At 35.4% G+C, this 20328-nt stretch overlaps 1 protein-coding gene across 3 annotated transcripts; it reads left to right on the top strand.

Annotated features, from left to right (window-relative positions):
• Positions 1–6: 6 nt before the first annotated feature.
• bzw2 (basic leucine zipper and W2 domains 2) lies at positions 7–19867 on the top strand. 3 transcript variants are annotated; one of them, XM_052584916.1, is made up of 12 exons: positions 7–57; positions 3247–3317; positions 5180–5356; positions 14851–14954; positions 16291–16356; positions 16455–16590; positions 16768–16877; positions 17338–17508; positions 17643–17789; positions 19067–19205; positions 19287–19409; positions 19497–19867. In XM_052584916.1, exons 2-12 carry the CDS (start codon positions 3254–3256, stop codon positions 19523–19525), a joined length of 1266 nt encoding a protein of 421 aa, XP_052440876.1. In that variant the 5' UTR covers positions 7–57; positions 3247–3253; the 3' UTR covers positions 19526–19867. The 3 variants fall into 3 exon arrangements, with proteins under 3 accessions (XP_052440876.1, XP_052440875.1, XP_052440877.1); XM_052584915.1 differs by lacking the exon at positions 7–57 and adding an exon at positions 2908–3054; XM_052584917.1 differs by lacking the exon at positions 7–57 and adding an exon at positions 3077–3101.
• The last annotated feature ends 461 nt before the right edge of the window (positions 19868–20328 follow it).

The raw sequence follows: 20328 nt of genomic DNA, 5'->3' as shown, positions 1-20328 counted from the left end.
GTGAGATACTGTGCGCGGAGCGGTGCTCGAGATCATCACAGACAGAATCACAGACAGGTAAACGTTATATACAATCACATTATGACATGTCATGATGCGCAGTGTTATTATTATTAGCCTGATTCGTGTCTGATTCTCTCGTGCTTCTGAGCACCTTCTGAGCTTGTACGAGTTTTGAAGCGTAACCTGCTGGTCTTGAAACTGTATAATTAATTTAACAAGCTAAATATGTCCAAAAGTGATACATTTGTTAGCAGACTAAGGCATTTAACTAATGATGGAGTCGAATTACTTATTTATGAAACCGTGTTGTTGATGTTAAACACTTGTGAACCACAGGTCGTCAGCTGGACACAATTATTTTTTGTTTTACACGAGCGCACAACAACGTTCTTCTATTATTTCAGTGGACCAAATAAAAAGTATGCATTATATAATATATATATATATATATATATATATATATATATATATATATATATATATATATATATATATATATATATATATATATATCTTTTACATTCAGCATTAAACAATCAATAGTCATATTTTGTAATACAAAATATCTTTTAAAATATGAATGTCAACAAACTAATGCATTAACTGTAGTGTAATATAGTTATTTATAGGCTTCTATGTATAATATTTATATCCTATCAAAGCTTCTGTCCTGTGTTGTGTTCCAGAACCTCATTCCTACTTTGAAACCAGGTTGCATTCTCTTCCAGCAATGCCAGGCATAGCCGGAGTCTTATTCTTGGCACTGAAGCACTTATAAACTGGGACCGGTGAAAATAGCTAGAATATAAACCTACAGCTATACAACAGCAGCACACACAAGCCTCCAAAAAACATATTCTTGTGGTTGTCAAGTGCAGTTTGATGTTTGTCCTTGTTTAATTGGTTTTATGACAAGGAATGTCACTTATACATTGTGAGAAAGTGGTGAAATCAAAGAGCCGTGTTGAATAAGCAATGTGGTACATTAACTGGAGAGTGATTTTGATGGTTTTTAAGCCCCACTTATTTTTCGGGGACTGTTGTAATCTAAGTAAAGGGGTCCTATTATGCTCTCTTACAACATATAAATTTTGTTTTGGGGTGTACTAGAACATGCTCTCATGCTTGGTGGTTCGTCAGTATTGCCATATCAATCTGAGTCTGATTCAGCCCCTGAGAATATTGAGCAAGAGGATCACGCTGAACCTTTGCATGCACAGATATGAACAGACTTGGAGAAAAACTGACAGTACAACAGCTCTTCTTCTTCGTCCTTGTGGTCTTGTCTGATGCACTCAACCAAGCATTCTAACCATGACCTCACCCCTGCCCACCCCCAAACCATTGGAATTTTCATAGGTGGGAATTATTTTAATGATGTTCTAATGGGATACTTTGTGACATCATAAACACTGGAAAACAGTGCTGTAGTCCAAACGAGCTATTCATTGTAGTTCTTGAAAATGTTTTTTTTTTTTTTTTTTTTTTTACGAAATATCCCTCTTTGGAGTAGACTTTGAAATTTGTAACTTTGTAATTTAAAAAGTGAAAAAGCATAGGCCTAATAGGACCCCTTTAAGACCTGACCCTGACCTGACCTGACTTTTTATTCTCCAGAGTTTCTGGAGATCTGACCAGTCCTGTGAGGCGTTGTGCTCTGGACATCCTCCACTTGAGCTGATCTAAGGGCCGGTTACTGCATTGTTGTAATGGATTATGGTTTGGTGACAGTCAGCTAAATCATCCCCTTTGTGGGTTGATATTTATAAATCACGCAGGACTTGAACGATTACATATTGTTCAAAACTGCATGAAAGTACTGATCCATGATGTAGAATGCTGTTTAAAAACAATTGTTCTGATTTCAGTTAATTATTACTGTGAGTCACGAGTTCATGCAGCTTTGATGGCAAATCAAGTGTATTCTTTGTGTGGTATGAAATATGTTATCTGTTATTTTTATTTATTTATTTTTTGAAAGAAGTGTCTTCGGGTCTTTTGCTCACTAAGACTCTCACTAAGATTTTTTTTCATATACTGATTTGGTGCTAAATAAAAAACATTCATATTTGTATTAACGTTGAACTCCTTTGATCTGCTTGAACATGACTGATTCCCCCCACCCCAAGGATTCTATGATGAATAGAAAATTATTAAAGCACAGCATTTATCTGAAATAATTTAAAATGTTTTGCAATATTGTGGGGTTTTTTTATTGTTACCTTTCCTTTGTGAAATTTAATGCATCCTTGCTGAATTAAAGACCCCAGTTATACAGAATTATACAGACCCCAAACTTTTGAATAGTGGATATAAAAAATATATTTTAAAGCTGACTCTCAAAAATAAACCTGCCCTCATTGAAGTTTTATTGTAGTCAGTTTAAATTCTTAAAATTTGATTTATTTAAATCCGTTCAATAATTATTATATTACATATATTATATTAAACCTATATTAAATATTACAAATCACAAATCATTCTCACACCTCTGACCTCAACTTCACTTTGGTATGGTGAAACATTCAAATGCAAAATTTACTGCAACATATACTGTAGGAATAAAGGACATCACAGAAATTTTGGGGTTTTGCTGCCTTTATTTACCCCATATTTTTTGTAGATTCTTCTCATAAGTTTACACACAATGTTGACCTGCACTCTGTCACTCTGCGCATCAATAAAATTGAGGCAGCTGATGGAAAATGTTGATTTTGTTTGTGCATATGTTTGCATGTGTGTATACTTTGTGAGTTTGCTTGTATACACACACACAGACACACACACACACACACACACACATGCAGAGGGCTGTAAGCCGTGATCAGACATGTCCTTGCTGTAATACGACACATGTCCCAGACCTGGGTGACTGAAGTTTACACTGTCAGGGATGAGCCCCTCTATATTTAGCACAGGGCAGCGAAAGGCTTGCAGGAGCACTGGCTTCTACTGGAGCACTCACTGCGTGCAGGAGACGACCGCTCAGCCGATGAGCTTTTAGATCGCAAGCTTTTTTTCCTCCTAGTACAGTGCGCTATTATAAACGAGGTGTGTGAGAGTGGGGGTGTAGTGTTGGGGAAAGCACAGATTACAGGGTCAGGAGTTGTTTCATTGTTTTGTTTTGTGGGGCATCTGGCTTATTCAATAATGGATCTGTCATAGAACAAAAATGGGTCATCTATGTTTTTGTTGCTGATTTGAATATATTTTATGTCTGTTTCTTTGCATGTGAATGTGAAGGACTTTTATGAATACCGGTAAGCCACAGAAGCCAGTGCTTACAGGCCAGCGGTTTAAGACCAGGAAAAGGGGTGAGTCATTTTTTATCTCAATATTTCCTATTCTACCTCTAATAGAAACTAATTGTGGGCTTTACAAATGATTTAACTTTTATAACTTGTGTTGACCATTAAATGGCAAATGTAAAGTGATTGTTTGTAATATTTGTTCACATCCAGAAACACACACACACACACCTTAGATGTGCACACATGTTGCAGACACTCACTCAGCAATGCAGTGGCAAGGGTCTTAATTCATGTTCCATTAATAGCTTGTTTGTGTGCTACTGTGTACTTGATGTCCCACACAATACTGGTGCCAGTGCAGACCCTCTGCCATTCTGATCTTTTATCTTATTAGTCCTGCAGTCTCAGAGCCACAGAAGTTTACAAATAGCCTACTGCAATAGCTGAAGCATTAGTTTAAGAAAGTTTGGGGAAGTGGGTGTTCACACAGAAAGCATTTTTCTGTTCAACGGTGCTACTTTTCCATTCTTTCTTTATGTAAGTGTTAAAAGAAGTTAAAAACTAAAAAAAAAAAAAGTTATATACAGTATTTTCCATATTCTACTTCTTGAGTCAAAGCAAAAACACAATTTTGTGTGAATGGCCCTGTATATTTTTTGTTTATTATATGTTTTAATATATAAATTGTTTCATTTATGCATCTCCAGTCACAAAATTCTAGAAATTATGATGACTATGATTATTACATATTGTTTTTATTGTTGTGGTGTGTTGATAATTGTTTTTTACATAATTATAAGTACAGTATAAACAGTAATACTGTGTAATATTATTAAAATAAGTTTAAAAAAAGGATTAAACTTAAGTCTGTTCTATTTATATAAACGTTTATATTTTATACTTTATATAAAAGTTATTTATTGCTACGATGGCGAAGTAAAACTTTCTGCATGATCCTTCAGAAATCATTCTTATATTCTGACTTGCTCAGAAAAAAAGAAATCTTATTATTATCAATGTTGAAAACAGTTGTGTTGTTAAATTATGTCAAATGTAATTTTTTTCTTAAAATAAAGTTGAAAAAGATTCTTCTTTTTTCCTAATCTTTTCAACACTATGTCTTTAGAGTAGCACATTACCTTTGTATAGTCCACTTTAGATATTCTACTGACCCTAATCCTAAACAATCTACTAAAACTCTAATGAGAGTTAGCTGACATGCAGTTTCAAAGTTACTAATAGTTAGTAGAATGGCTAAAGTGGAGTAAGTAAAGTAGAACCATCTTTACGTTCACTTTTGATCAACTTAATGCATCCATGCTGGGTAAAAGCCAATCATTTGACTGATAGTGTATGTTTAAACAATATATAGGTCAATCTTTTTGCAAACAATTTATTATTTTACATATAAAGAAGTCATACAAGACTGTTTTACAGTTCTAATTTGAATCCTCCATGTAGGTGTATATGATACGGGTGAAAGGTGAACACCGTTAGACTTTACAGACAGCTTTGGAACGTTACTTAATAGCTTTTGACTGTGACAAATGTGGGGGCGTTTTCAACAGGGCATTAGAGTTATGCTTCAATGGCTTGTGTGGTAGGTGTGACTGGCTCTTCAAATGTGAGATCTCACAGGAAGACACTCAACATGCTCTTTAGCGTGTGCTATAATCAGAAATCCAAGCCAGCAGCGAGGCGAGGGAACTCATTTACATAATAGTAGGTATAAGTGCGGCTTGCATATATCGGTGTTCGACCACCTGCTTTGTTGTCAAGCATTCTACACAGATGGATTCAAATCAAGAATCAAATCTAAATAATTTAAAGCATTATATTCTACATCATAATTGGCTAATGTGAATCCTGAATCTCTGCTGCGGTAACCTTGACTGAGAGTCTTTCTTGTATTTCCTCTCTCACAGATGAAAAGGAGAAGTTTGAGCCTACGGTTTTCCGAGACACTATTGTTCAAGGCCTCAACGAAGCAGGTGGTGATCTTGATGCTGTAGCCAAGTTTCTGGATGTCACTGGGTCGAGACTAGACTACCGCCGCTATGCCGACACCCTGTTTGACATCCTCATGGCTGGGAGCATGCTTGGTGAGAAGGTCCAAAACCTTGTGCATAATTTGGGATATTGTCTTAATACTACTTTAATTATTGCTTTGTAGGAGATTAAATTTCATCATTGATGACACCTCGTTACATGGCTTTCTTATGATCTTAAAGATACTATTTTGTTTTCTAATTTCAGAAATATGCAGTTAATAATCTCTTAAACTTTGTTGTGATTAGGTTAAAACAAGATATTTTAAATTGTCAATAAAATAAATCAGCTATAAAAACACGTTGTAAATAGAAACTTTTTATACTCCCCAGAGTGTAAACACTGGATAGATTGCCAAATCAGTTTTTTTGATATGTTATAACAGGGTGCTTAGCCCTTGCATTCCTGTTGCCCTGTAAAACTGGGCCTGAAGGGATTGTTAAACTTGAGGGTCCTTGGCATCAAATAGTTAACAAAACAAAATCTGTGGACAGCACATTCCCTCCCGCTCTCGCACAAAACATTTAAGCACAAGCGACAATAAATAGCATCAATAAAATGCAAATTCCAACTGCTAATACGCGAGTAATTCACATTCAACACACAATGGCTCACTTACAGTGGACACTGTACAGTGGACACTTACAGTCAGTCGGTGAAGGACTGGAAAAGGTAATAAAAGTGACAATGCCAAAATTATAACGAAGAATCGCAAGTTTTCAACCACAGCATGAGACACCATTAAAGCGGATGCTAATATGAAAGTAGATTATGGACTTGCAAAGCAAGTGGGTGTACCAAGGGAATACGCAATTATCGATCCTTAGAAGTTTTAATACACAAACAACCCCAGGCAAAAAGTAAGCATACAACATATACATGGCCCACACTACACCACTGGTCACAGTCTTGCAGATGTATACCTTACAGTTTGACATAAAAAAATAAAAAAAAAATTGCTGCTGCCTTTCAGCCAAGATGTCACTGGGGCTATACTTTACAATCTGACAAGCAACATTCGTAAAGGACTGCTAGTAAACAGAATGAGGGGTCATAAGCTCACTCTCCTGTGACAGCTGGCTGTTGCTCCAACATTTGCAGCACATCTCTGGATCAAAGTGTTTAGTGCAGTACGTCTAGGCCATCAACTTACAAATCCCATTGATGGTTATAGATTTCTTCCAAGATGGTACCACCGATGTTGGATGCTGTCCAGGTTGCTCCGCTTAGATTTTGTTCTTTTATTTAGTTTTTGACTTACTTTTGCTTTCTCTTTTAACACACATAAAGTCTGATCATTTACGACAAAGTAATACTTCTGGACATTGGACACCGCTTCACTAACCTGTTTCAGGACACTTTATCCTCCAACACATCATGGCCATCTGAGATTTTCCGGAACGCAGAGATGAACAATAGCCACTTGTATAACCACCCGAGGCGAGGGATCAAGAAACATCATGGGAAACGCACTGGGATTCACAAGAGCCTGAGGAAAAAAGACTACAGTCCTCCTCTACCGAGCATTGTGCTTGCCGATGTCCAATCTCTGGAGTATAAGATGGACAATCTTAGAGCCAGGATAAGTTTCCAACAGGACATAAAGGACTGTAACATCCTTTGTTTGTCTGAAACATGGCTCATGACCTTGGTCCCGACACTGCTGTAACGCCATCTGATAACTTCTCTGTTTTACGGATGGACTGAACAGCCGTGGCTGGTAAATCCAAAGGTGGAGATGTGCATTTAATGATTAACAAGAAATGGTGTGACCCCAGGAATATCTCCATTCTGTCATGATCCTGCTCACCTCATCTGGAACATCTATCCATTATTTGCAACCTATTCTGTCTACCCTGGGAGTTTTCATCGATCATTATTACTGCTGTTTACATCCCACCACAGACTTGGCTTTGTCTAAGCTTCACAGTGCGCTCAGCGGCTACATAAACAAACATCCTGACGCTTCTCTTATCATTGTTGGGGACTTGTAACAAAGCCAACCTCAGGCAGGTCATGCCAAACTTTTATCAACATGTATCCTGTCCAACCAGAGGACTCGATACACTGCATCATTGTTACTCTCAGTTTAAGAATGCCAACAAAGCCCGCTCACTACTGGCTTTTAGCAAATCGGACCATGTAGCCATTTTTTTCTCACACTGGAATATAAACAAAGGCTTGTTCAAGAACCCCCGGTGCAGATAGTAGTGACGCGCTGGTCCTCCCACTCTGTCATGCTACAGGCGGCTCTTGATGATGTAGACTGGAACATGTTTCGGGCAAGTTTATGTGATGTCAGTGAGTTCACAGATGTAGCATTATAGAGGTCATATGATGCGATTACAAATTGCCCTTTCTCTTAGAAGTGTTACAATCTCTTTGTGCATGAAGAAGATCTGTAAAGTTGCAAAGATTAAAGTCTCAAATCCAAAGAGATATTCTTTATAAAAGTTAACACTCATCCACACCCCCCTCATTCTAACATGCCCCCACATATCTACGTCAGTATGTGGGAAGATTTGCATAATGCTGCCCAGATGTTCATGCAAAGAAAGAAGGCGTAACTTTAATTCTCAATGTAGTATTGTTGTTGCCACCTCCGCCATGTCGTATAGACGCTGTGTGTTTGTTTGTGAAAGCTAACTACTTTGTTTGGCCTTTGTCCTCCAGCCTCTGCTCACTCAAGGCCGTGGTGTGTGAAGCTGTTTCGTTGTTCTTTGTTTTTGCCTTCCAAGAGAAGTCATGACTAGAAATCATGTTTATAATGGGTTTTATGTTCATGTCTTGTCACTCTGGCTGGACAAGGCATCACAATATGTTAAGAGGCATAACATTTCCGTCACACGCTTGAGGTTTTCAGCCAATCACAACGCACTGGATAGCTGGCCAATCACAGCACACCTCACTTTTCAGACGATGAGCCCTGTAAAAAATCAACACGTTTCAGAAGGCGGGGCATAGAGAAGAAACAATAATGTACAGTATGTGGAATTTTTTTTTTTTTTTTTCTTAAACTGCATAAACACATTTCATTACACCAAATACACAAAATAATAATCTTTTTAGCAGCATCACATGACCCCTTTAAGCTTTGTAAGCATACTAGCCGAGCAAGCAACTGAAACAAAAACTATAAGGACCTTCTCTAATCAGAAACCGTGGTTGGACAGAACAATCTGTGCTATGGTTAACAAATGCACTGCCGCATACGACGGCTTTCTTTTGTTGGGTAACATGAACGAATACAAAGCATCATGCTATGCACTCTGATGCACAGTAAGAGCCGCCAAACTCTGATACATTAAAACGAACATTTCCAGCTCAATGACTCCCAACGCATGTGGCAGGGACTAAAGAGCATCTGTGTCTTTGGAAATAAATCCTCTGCAGAGGTGAAAGCAGATCCATTGCTGGTTGACGAGTTAAAATCTTTCTACGTCTGCTTTGAAAACAATCTTAGCAGCGCGAGTCTGCCAATCAGCGCATCAGGAAGCAGCAGTTAGAGCAGAGATAATCATGTGATCACTGTGTCGGAGGACAAGGTTCGGAGGCCCCTAAAGCAAGTGAACGTCAAGAAAGCAGCCGGACTTGAAGGGATTTCTCTGGGTGAGTGGGTGAGAGGGTGAGTAGCTTCAAATAAATTGATGTAAGCATCTCCGAGGACCTGATTTGGACTACCCACATTCAAGCACAGGTTAATAAAGCCAAGCAAAGACTGTACCATCTGTGACAGCTGAGGAAATCTGAGGTCTTACAGGCAATCCTGAAAACTTATACTCAGGGTCTATAGAAAGTGTATTGACTCGGTGTATCTCAGGGTCTGCTCTTCCGTCACTGCAGGACATCTACCTCAAACGCTGCAAAAAAAAAAAGAGCCATTAAAATCATCAAGGACTCCAACCACCCTGGTAACTGTCTTTTCACTTTGCTGCCATCTGGTAAGCGCTTCCGTAGCCTGATGGCAAAAATTGACAGACTTAGAAGGAGTTTCTTCCCCCAGGCCATTGGGCTCATATACTCAAAACCAGCGTCTTAAAATCTACATGTCTCCACTTTATAATCACTTAATCAGTAGAGATCATTCTCTACCTCATATTGACATACTGACAGTGTCACAACATGTTTGCAGATTCGCCTCTTGTACATTCCTGTGTATCTTAATATTTAAGACTACAGTATACTTTCATGCACATTTTATTCTTATATTTTCATTGTTTACTTTTATTTCATTCTTTCAAATCTATATTCATGTATATTTTCCTCTGTTGTATTCTTTAATAATTTCACTGTCCATGGAGCGGACCTGACTCACATTTCACTGCTGGTTATATATTCTCTATATAATTGTTTATGTGACGAATAAAAAATCTTGAATCTTGAATGAGGACAGCAGGGAATACACAACATGATTTTAGCCTGTCTTAGTTGTCTCCTAGGAGCTGTCACAGCCGGTTGGAAATCTTCAGATCTTTTGCACATAAGCAGGCTGAGAGAGTGAGTGGCCGGCTTCACTGTGGGACAGGAGCAGAGTGTTGAAGTTGGTTAGCGCAGATATGGGAAGCCAGAGTAGAGAATGATATATTAAAAGGGTTTTTGTTGTTGAATATGCATTTTGTGAGTTTAAAATTGTATGCATTTAAAGGGTTGTGAAGCACATATGCTGTATTAGTGTATTGAGCCATGTTGCTCACATAACGTTACATATTATAGTGCATTTAAACCTATAATCTATATAAATGTGACATTAATATATTGTTCAAAAAAGTATGCGTTAAAAATAATTAAGACAATTATGCAGATGAAAATGAGCATCTGGCTAAATCTGGTACAATGCATTAAATGTAAACATTTGTTAAAAATTGTACATGGTTTGTTTCAAAATGTTTCAAATAATTGCTGTTCACTTAAATTATATTCATCAAAGAATTCCAAAATAATGTATCATGGTTTACACTAGGGCTGTCACGATATTAGATTTTTCATATCACGGTTATTGTGGCCATAAGAATTCACGATGGTGATATATCGTGATATCTATAGAAACCTTGGGGTGGGGAAGATATCAGTCAAATTATTTTTTACTTTGTTTATTGAGTTTTTCTTTTTCACCCAACGAGCATAATATTGATAAATGCAGGGCACAAGACTCTGGCTTTCTCCGTCGTCTTTGAAGCTCTTATGAAATAACAAGAGAGAAAATACTGTCAAGTTCAACAGTATGATGAATAAATATTAATGTTAACACTTTACAATTAGATGCCATTTTTAAAACATTAATGTATTAACGAACATGAATGAAAAATGAACAATACATTTATTACACAATTTATTAATCTTTGTTAACACAACTTGTGATTTTTAACAATGCATTAGTAAATGCTGAAATTAACATGAACTAAGATTAATAAATGCTGTGGAAATATTGTTCATTATTATTTATGTTATTTATATATGTTAACTAATGTAATTAACTAATGTTAACTAATGAACCTTATTGAAGAATGACCACAGATGAGGCATTAAGTGCATTGCACTGTGACCAACTTAACATTTTACAGACTTTAATGTAGCAACGTGGTCGCTCAGTTTTTCAAGATCCGTTTTAATCGTGTAACGTTAACTGTTCATAGATTTGAACAAAGAAAGAAATAAAGTGTTAATACGCACAGGCCGTATTGATTGCAAATACAAAAATAAGACGAGTAAAGAAAACGCGGTACTTATTAAAATAAACACCCTTTACTTAAGTATATGAACACAAAAATCCGCTGTTAATAGGTTATATAATATTTCCCATTCTATGACTAGTAAAATAATAACTACTTACTCTGATGAACACAGCTCTCCTCGGAGTAGCTGTGAGTGCTGCGTCTTCTTCTTTTGTGACAGGTTTTACAGTTAAGGCACGATACTGCCACCTGGGCACTCAACCAGGTACTGTTACCAAGTATTTACATGTGGTGTCATCATAAGAGAACTTTTCATTTTAAATATTGCGGTTATCACTAATACTGGTATATCCTCACACACTAAATTAACACGATATCGATAATTGTGTATTTGAATATCACGGTTATCGTCAATACCGGTATATCGCGACATCCCTAGTTTACACAAAATATTAAAAAGCACATCTGTTTTCAACACTGAAACAATAATAATAATATTTATTGAGCAACAAATAATCATATTAGAATGATCTCTGATTCTGAAGGATCATGTAACACTAAAGACTGGAGTAGTGATGCTGAAAATTCAGCTTTGATCACAGAAATAAATTACATTTTAAAATATATTTAAATAGAAAACAGTTTGAAAAATGTAAAGATTGTTCTGTTGTACTGCAAGCTTAAGATACCTGTTATAATATAAGAACATAATGTAATAATCATAGTTATTTTATTAAAGAAATGATTAAGTGCAATCCTATCAATGCTCCTATACTCAATACTCATTACTCCTGCTATTTCTTGTTTTTCTTTACTCCTGCTGATGATTAGCTAGTAGGTTAATATCATTCTTCTCACTAACTACACTTTTTGTTCAATCTGTGTGGAATGAGTTCAGTTTCAAAAACTGGTAGAGATGTCTTCAGGATGGGACAGTCTCTGTCAACCCAATTAGAGCTAAAAAGTTTACTCTGGCTTTATATAAAGCCCTAATAGCTGTGAGAGCACATGAGAGAGGAAGAACAGCAGTCAGATTATTCCAGCTTGGAGATAGAGCCCTCATAAGTAGAAGTCTGCTGTTAACTCTGTAAAATAGAGATTAAGTCCAAATCTTCTGACCTTTGCCCTTATTAGTCCTTAACAAAGATTGGTTTCTCTGAACTCTGTGAAAATAGACTGGGATCTATTACACAAATGTGATGAAAGCACTACAATCAAGTTAACATGAAAGCATGAGACAGAATAAACTCCGTTTACTTCCTTAATGCACATTTTTGTACTTATAATAACTAAAAGCTATTTATTTGTAGACATACATTTTTCTTCATAGTTTTCACCAAAATAATTTGCTAGTGTCTTTAAATCTGCATTTTTTTGAAACCACTCAAAGTAAGACTGCTCTAGAGAACTTATTTACATGATTCAATCAGTTCATTAATAAAATTTGTCCTGATCTACTGTAATTTATTAAGACTTTTTAAATCATTGAATATACTGTCAATTCAGAAATATGTCACATTAAGTATAATATGTTAAAATATTTGAAAAGGTTTTTGCAAAGTAATTTGATGAAAAAGAAGAATAACAGAAGATCTACGACGACCTGTTAGAGAAAACTTTTGAATAAATAAAAATGAATTCAAATTAGTGCTGTCAATCGATTAAAAAAAATTAACTAATTAATCGCACAATTTTTTAAAATTAATCGCGATTAATCGCAATTAAAAGACTGAAACTTTTTGGATATGTAAATGTAAAATGTAAATAATTAATGTAAACTCAAGACAAAGAAACTATTTAAATTCAAAATATGATTGTTTATTGGAATTTTTGTTTAACTTGTAACACAGATTTTCTCATGTAAACAACATACCTGCAATAAACCATCAATATCCTCCAAATTAACTGTTGGCTTGAAAGCCATATTTATTACAGAAATAAAAACACAGGCATGTAAGTACCATTTGAATTTCAAAACAATCAATGCCAATAAAAAACAAAAATGATTTCCATGTTGAATTCTAAGTGGACTGCAAAAAAATTCCAAAGTGTAGTCATTGCCAGTGCTTTAAGTGGGCCAGTATGCACAGGTACTCAGTACCGCCACTTCCAAATATAGCTCTTGAGCGTACCGCCACCTCTCCGTGCGCCCAGAACGTGCTTGTAGCGTACCGCTACGCTCATTTGGACATCTGTTTTAATAGAGGTTTTAATCTTTTACCTGCACTGCCGATTTTCAGAGCGCCCTTCACAATGCAATCTTCCTAATTCATCCCACCGAGAGCAGAAACTACATTACCCATTCACCCTTAAGTTATACAAGTGAATAGCGCATGTGTCGCTTTTCCCACTGTTAGTGTCAACAACTCAACGTGGCCGGAGAAGGTGTGTGAAACTCGTTGTGAGTTATACTAAAGCAAAATCTTGAGTATTTATTGTCTGATAAACATTAAAAACTGTCTGCGGAGGTTGAGTCGTCCTGCAGCCCCCGCTGGCTGCTCATTGGCTGCAGCATCTTTTTTCTAAGTTCTAAAAAAATACCGTAGACGGCAAGGCACAAATTTAGATATTCATTTATCTAATTAATCTATAGCCTATGCACAAAGACAATATGATCTTTTTGTCCCCTTTTTGTTTTAAAGCTTGATGAAGAGAGAGAGCGCAAGTTGCTGCAGCTGCGAGGAGGACAGTGATGCACGCGTACAGGAGTGATTGACAGTTCGCGGCACTGTGTACAAAAAATACTCCGCTACACAATTATTTCGTTATTTTCGTTTAAGCTTATTAACGTTTTTTTTTAACAATGACATTTGAGTTCATGATTTTAATGTTGCTGTTTCTTGTGGCAGACTAAATGAAGAGTAATGTTTCTTGTGGCAGACTGAAGAGTAATCCGGCAGAGTTTTATACTGAAACTTTCCGTCTAAAAGTCCTTCCTTGTACTTATCCATATTTCTTTGCACGTTGAACACACAAGGCCACAACTGGAAATAAAAAAAACTGCAACCGCGTTAATTGCGTTATTTTTTTTTAACGCGTTAAATATTTCAAATTAATCGAATGCGTTAACGCGCTAATTTTGACAGCACTAATTCAAATATTTTGAATATTTTTGCCAAAATAATACAAAGCCTCTAAAGGAACACATATGTTTCTTTTGTATTCACTTGCAAAACTTTCACCCTGAGAAAGTTTGTATATGCATGAGAGAAAGAAAATGTTTTGCAAGCCAATGCAAAGTTTCTCAGGGGAACAATTTTTTCTTCCAATAGTATATTTTTTCATCTTCATGCACTCTAAGCTGCTCTGTAGAAAAGCCAGTTTAGTGTTTTATGAAATGGTAAGATGTGAAGTATTACATTGACCAATCAATGGATCAGTGGCTCGACAATCTAATCCAGGGATCTGAAGTTAACTGTGTGTATGGTATTAACCCAGACACCTGTGAATTAGTCCATGAGGCATTGCATTGTTATGTGTGCAGAGCACATTGAGAAACCATGTCCTATTTTGGGGTGGAAGCAATGCTGTAATTCAGTTTATTTCCTTATTTGATTAAATGCTTTGGAAATGCATCTACTCTGTAGTACAGAGGCTAAGGCTTTTTTAACTTGACCTACACTACATCACTTATCTTATACATAAAGCTGTACTGCACATTATGCATTATACATAAATAAAACTGTTAACATTGCAAACACCGCATATGACACAGAGAATTTAGTATTCTGGTATAACTGTTGTGTTGTTGCATAGCTTGTTGCTGTGACGTCAGTAGACACAGTGACATTTTCTCAGTAGGGGTTAACAATGACAGCACTGTGCTCTCAAAGGATTTACAGCATTAACCTGTAACCTCACTTTCCCTCTCTCAGCTCCCGGGGGAACACGCATTGACGATGGGGACAAGACCAAGGTGACGGAGCACTGCATGTTCAGGACTGAGGAAAACCACACTGCTGTTCGCAACTATGCTCAGGTGAACACCCCACTTCAGCCCGTTCAATGAGATGCTTTTTTCCATTGTTGCATTTGAAAAATGAGCAGCCGAAACAAAGATAGCAGGAAGGCAGGGGAATCCGGTTTCAAAATTGCATTAGATGTACTTAGCCCCCAAATCCTCTGGGTTGAACCAGTATGCCACTCGTACTGTGTCGTTTTGAAATAATCCCTTGGATTACATTGTATCTCCATCACCAGCTCCTATGAGGTTAAAAGTGAGTTCTTGTGTCCAGGATTTTAACATATCATATCATGTCATATCACCAGGAATCAAATTTGATTTGATAAAATAATAAAAATAATAATAATAATAGCATACAAGTATAATATAAAATAGCACATTATTATTATTACATATAAAAAAATATTCATTTAGGTATTCTTAACTTATTGTTTTTTTTAGATTTTATTATCATAGAAAATAATATAATAATAATAGTAATAATATCTAACAAATAATATAATATATAACATCTCATATATGATTAATAATATTAAACAATAAAATGTAATTATATAATAATATTACATAGTATATAATATTATATTACATTGTTGCTATTATTATTATTATTATTATTATTATTCAATCTAAAAATATTTATTTAGGTATTTTTCTTATATTAGTTTTAGATATTATTATTATTATTATTATTACCACCATCTAAACAAAAGTATAATAATAATATTAATAATATCTAACAAATAATATGTTGTACAATATCACATATATAATATTAGATACTATTGAACAGATAATAAATATAATAATTATTATCATATAATTTTATGTAATATGTATTATTTTATATATTATTATGTTATTATTATTAACATCATCTAAAAAAAATGTAAAAAATATAATAATAATAGTAGTAGTATCACATATATATATATATATATATATATATATATATATATATATATATATATATATAACATTTTATTTTATTGTTTATTATTATATAGTTGTATAATAACCACTGGTGGTTGAGGAAAGTGCTTTGGGTGTACAACAATACACAATAAAGGGCTATATAAAGGCATCATTCATTAATTCATATATAATATTTTGTTACGTTTAGATATTTCAATATATATAAAAAAGGATATTAAATATGAATATCTATAATTCTATAATATATAATATTACATAACATTTACTATTATTATATTTTGGAATTTTATATTTGTTTTTAGGTTTTATTATTATTATTATTATGCAAAATGTATTTGACCCCTACAAAAAAAAAAAAAAAAAAACTTTTTTTCACCTTATTGTGTAACTCATATATGATTATGCCTACATACAGGTTTTCAATAAACTTATCAGAAGGTACAAATATCTGGAGAAGGCCTTTGAGGAGGAAATCAAAAAGGTAACTGATGTGCATAATATCATGTTCTTGCTATTATCAGTAATGATATGTTCCACATATACTGTATGTTTTGATCCACACGTTTTCTCCCCATATAGCTTCTTCTCTTCCTGAAGGCCTTCACTGAGTCTGAGCAGACCAAACTAGCCATGCTAACAGGCATCCTGTTGGCCAACGGCACTCTGCTGCCACCTATCCTCACCAGCCTCTTCAGCGATAACCTGGTCAAAGAAGGTTTGTGCTTAAGGTCTTCTTATATTTATTCGAAAAAAAAAAAATTATATGGAATGAATTATTTGCTTGAGAGATTTTTTTTTTTGGGGGGGGGGGTTGTTTGTTTTTTGCATTGGCAGTGAATTCTTCATTTGACTAGTTTAGATGTGTATTAGAGTATGTGCTGTCTGCTTGTAGGAATATCAGCCTCTTTTGCGGTGAAGATGTTCAAAGCTTGGATAGCAGAGAAGGATGCCAATGCGGTGACATCTTCCCTTAGAAAAGCCAACCTGGATAAGAAGCTCCTGGTATAACTGTTGATGCTCATCTGCTCTGTGTTGGCTTACACACACGATCAGTTCTGATACTGAATTCATTAACCTCTGAAAATATATGAGGAGATAATTAACCATTTTGCATGGAGATGTACATCACCCCTAAACTCACTCATGACCTTTATGCACAGAGTACAACAAAATCCATGCAGATTCTACAGCAAAAATAAAGGTTTTGATATTCAATCACAGGTTATAAATAATTGAAAACAGTTTGTACACAATCACAATTAAGAACTGGACTGACCTGTAATGATACGATTTCATGTTTTGAATCAAATGCTCACCAAGGCTGATGAAAAAGTATTTAGAAATTAGAAAGTATTTCAACATGGGACTATTGACACACTTCACCTTCTAAGTCTGACAGGTTAAAGGTTCGTCCCAGTTCTTCCTGTAGTTAATCTGATTGTGTCATCCTTCGTGACTTCAGGAACTCTTCCCTGCCAATAAGCAGAATGTGGAGCACTTCTCAAAGTACTTCACTGAGGCGGGACTGAAGGAGCTGTCAGACTTCCTGCGCACGCAGCAGTCTCTGGGCACACGCAAGGAGCTTCAGAAAGAGCTGCAGGAGCGCCTGTCGCAGCAGTGTCCCATCAGAGAGGTGAAGCATGCACTCGTGTTAAACACTGCTTCTCAGCAGCTCTCGCTTCAAGATCCAGATTTTATATTTGTCATTAAGGATTGTCACATTAGTCCTTAAAATGTCCCATATGTACTGGTGTGAACTGTGCTCAGATGGTGGTGTATGTGAAAGAGGAGATGAAGAAGAATGATCTTCAGGAGCAGGCTGTGATTGGCTTACTGTGGAGCTGCCTCATGAATGCTGTTGAATGGAATAAGAAAGAGGAGCTGGTCACCGAGCAGGCCCTCAAACACCTGAAGGCACAGTATCAACACCTAGACTTGAAAATCTCACACTGATATTTGCAATCCTCATGTCTATATTCATTTATCTAAAGGATGTTGGAGATGTTGCCACAGTTCTTCTGGATTGATGCTGTCTCAGTTTGCACTGTTTCTTCATGTTGTTCCAGACAGACTGATGATGATCAGATCAAATCTCTGTGTGGAGCACTGGCTGCTGCCAGACAAAAATCTCTGGAATATTATAATTAACGGCAAAATGAATGTTTGGAAATGTAAACCGATTTTCCTACAGACACACTATAGCAAAATATAGAAATAACTGACTTAAAACCAATTTTCTAGCTTGTGAAAATACTAGTGGCCTAATAATTTTGGCGTGTGTGTGTGTGTGTATATATATATATATATATATATATATATATATATATATATATATATATATATATATATATATATATATATATATATATATATATATATATATATATATATATATATATATATATATATATCGAGAGAGAGAGAGAGAGTATATTTTTTCTACGGATTTGATTTTTTTATATATTTTACTTCAGACTGTTACAAGTCAGGTTATGTTTTTCTTTCCTAATTAATTTTTTGTTAAATTAGTGTCATATTTTAAAACGACCTCTGCAAAAATAGGTACATTAGAGTCAAGTCAAATGTATATAATGCTTTTCCCATACACATTGTTTCAAAGCAGCTTTTCAAAAATCCATACAAATCCTTAAGATCGTCAAGCCTTATAGTTGTATTTAGCAGATTAGAGCGGGACAATAATATAGTTTACATGTCATGACAATTCAAGCAATATATATATATATATATGTATATATATATCAGTGACAATAGAGCTACATTTTGCAACAAAAGAAAAAAGAGATTTGACCGAAGATTAGTGATTATTAAATATCACTTTATGTGAGCATATGGATAAAATTTATATTACATACATCTTTACATATAAAGTTGGAGATACATCCGTTTAAATATTTTGATGATACAGCAATCAAGTACTTAAGATTCAAGGCTTTTGTTCTTTAATTATGTAAAATACAATTTCAACTACTGTATGTCATTTTAAAAATCAGTTTGTTTTGAACTTATTTTATTTCCAGGTTTCTCTAGCTGATTGGTCCACGAAAGAGCTTGATTGTTGTGTCAGATGATTATGTAGGCAGCCTCAAGCCATTGCGGCCTAACACATCACATCAAGTCATGTGCTTCCAGTGTAAGAGAGAGATAATGGTGATTGTTTCTCTCTCCTGTAGCACTATGCACCTCTCCTGGCTGTGTTCAGTACTCAGGGCCAATCAGAGCTGGTCTTACTGCTCAAGATTCAGGAGTACTGCTACGACAACATCCACTTCATGAAATCCTTCTCCAAAATAGTGGTGCTCTTCTACAAAGGTACCCATGTCACATCTGATCAGTGTTTTAATGATAAATTATAGATGAGGTAAGATATGATGTGTGTTTCTCATTCCACAGCTGATGTCCTTAGTGAGGAAGCTATTTTGAAATGGTACAAAGACGCCCATGCTGCCAAAGGGAAAAGTGTGTTTCTGGAGCAAATGAAGAAATTTGTGGAGTGGCTTCACAATGCGGAGGAAGGTGAGGAATTCTGTTGGATAAAAATACCCTCTGCCAAACAAATATGTAAATCTCGAGCACATTATTTCTGAATTCTCTCTCCCACAGAGTCTGAGTCAGAGGGGGAAGACGACTAATCATTTTGAGGATCCTGTAGATTTTCTGGGTTTTACACTGTCAGCTCTCTGTGACCTGCTTTTTAGTGCTTTTAGGCTCTTTGTCATTACATTTGTGTCCAGAGTCACATACAGTACACTGAGGCCCAATCCAGGGAAAAGCTTCTGATCTCTGTATAAAGAGGGGAGGAAGCTACATATAGACAGCCTTTAAAAGCAAACACTTTAACATGGATTTTATATTAATGCCGTTCAGGTACTGCGTTTCCTGCAACTGATTTTCATTTGAACAAACACGTGTATATGTCGTATGGGACTGCTGTGAATCTTTTTATGAATAAAAGGTGTTTTATATGTACTCTATTTCAAGAATTTGCCTTTTTAATTTGTCTGACTCATCTTTATCTTCTCATTTTTAAGTCACTTTGGAAGGCATCTGCCTATTGATTAAATGTGGCTTGGTTCTTTTAGTTCTGAAAATTATGCCCAGGCCAAAACTGTCTCACTCAGATATTGATTAATGTGTTTTAAACATTGACATGAAGAGAAGAATTTTGAATTCCATTATAGAGTTTGTATATGTGTAACACTTACATAAACTGGTTTTCCCGTTAAACACAATCTTATCTATACACTGTATCTAATTTGCATATTAAAGTGTTGTTGGGACAGCATTTTGAACAAAGAATTGTAATAATGGGAGTAACAATTGGCCAGATTTTCATAATATCTAATATTTCATAAGAATATTGATATATAATTTATTTTTCCTATTCATTTGTTGTGTCTCCCAAAATGTGTGATAAACATGCTTTTAGTCACAG

The sequence above is a fragment of the Carassius gibelio genome, chromosome B19, assembly GCF_023724105.1.
Source record: "Carassius gibelio isolate Cgi1373 ecotype wild population from Czech Republic chromosome B19, carGib1.2-hapl.c, whole genome shotgun sequence".
In the NCBI taxonomy this organism is placed as follows: domain Eukaryota; kingdom Metazoa; phylum Chordata; class Actinopteri; order Cypriniformes; family Cyprinidae; genus Carassius; species Carassius gibelio.
The sequence above is the reverse complement of the archived record's forward strand: the minus strand, read 5'-3'. Positions and strand labels throughout refer to the sequence as shown.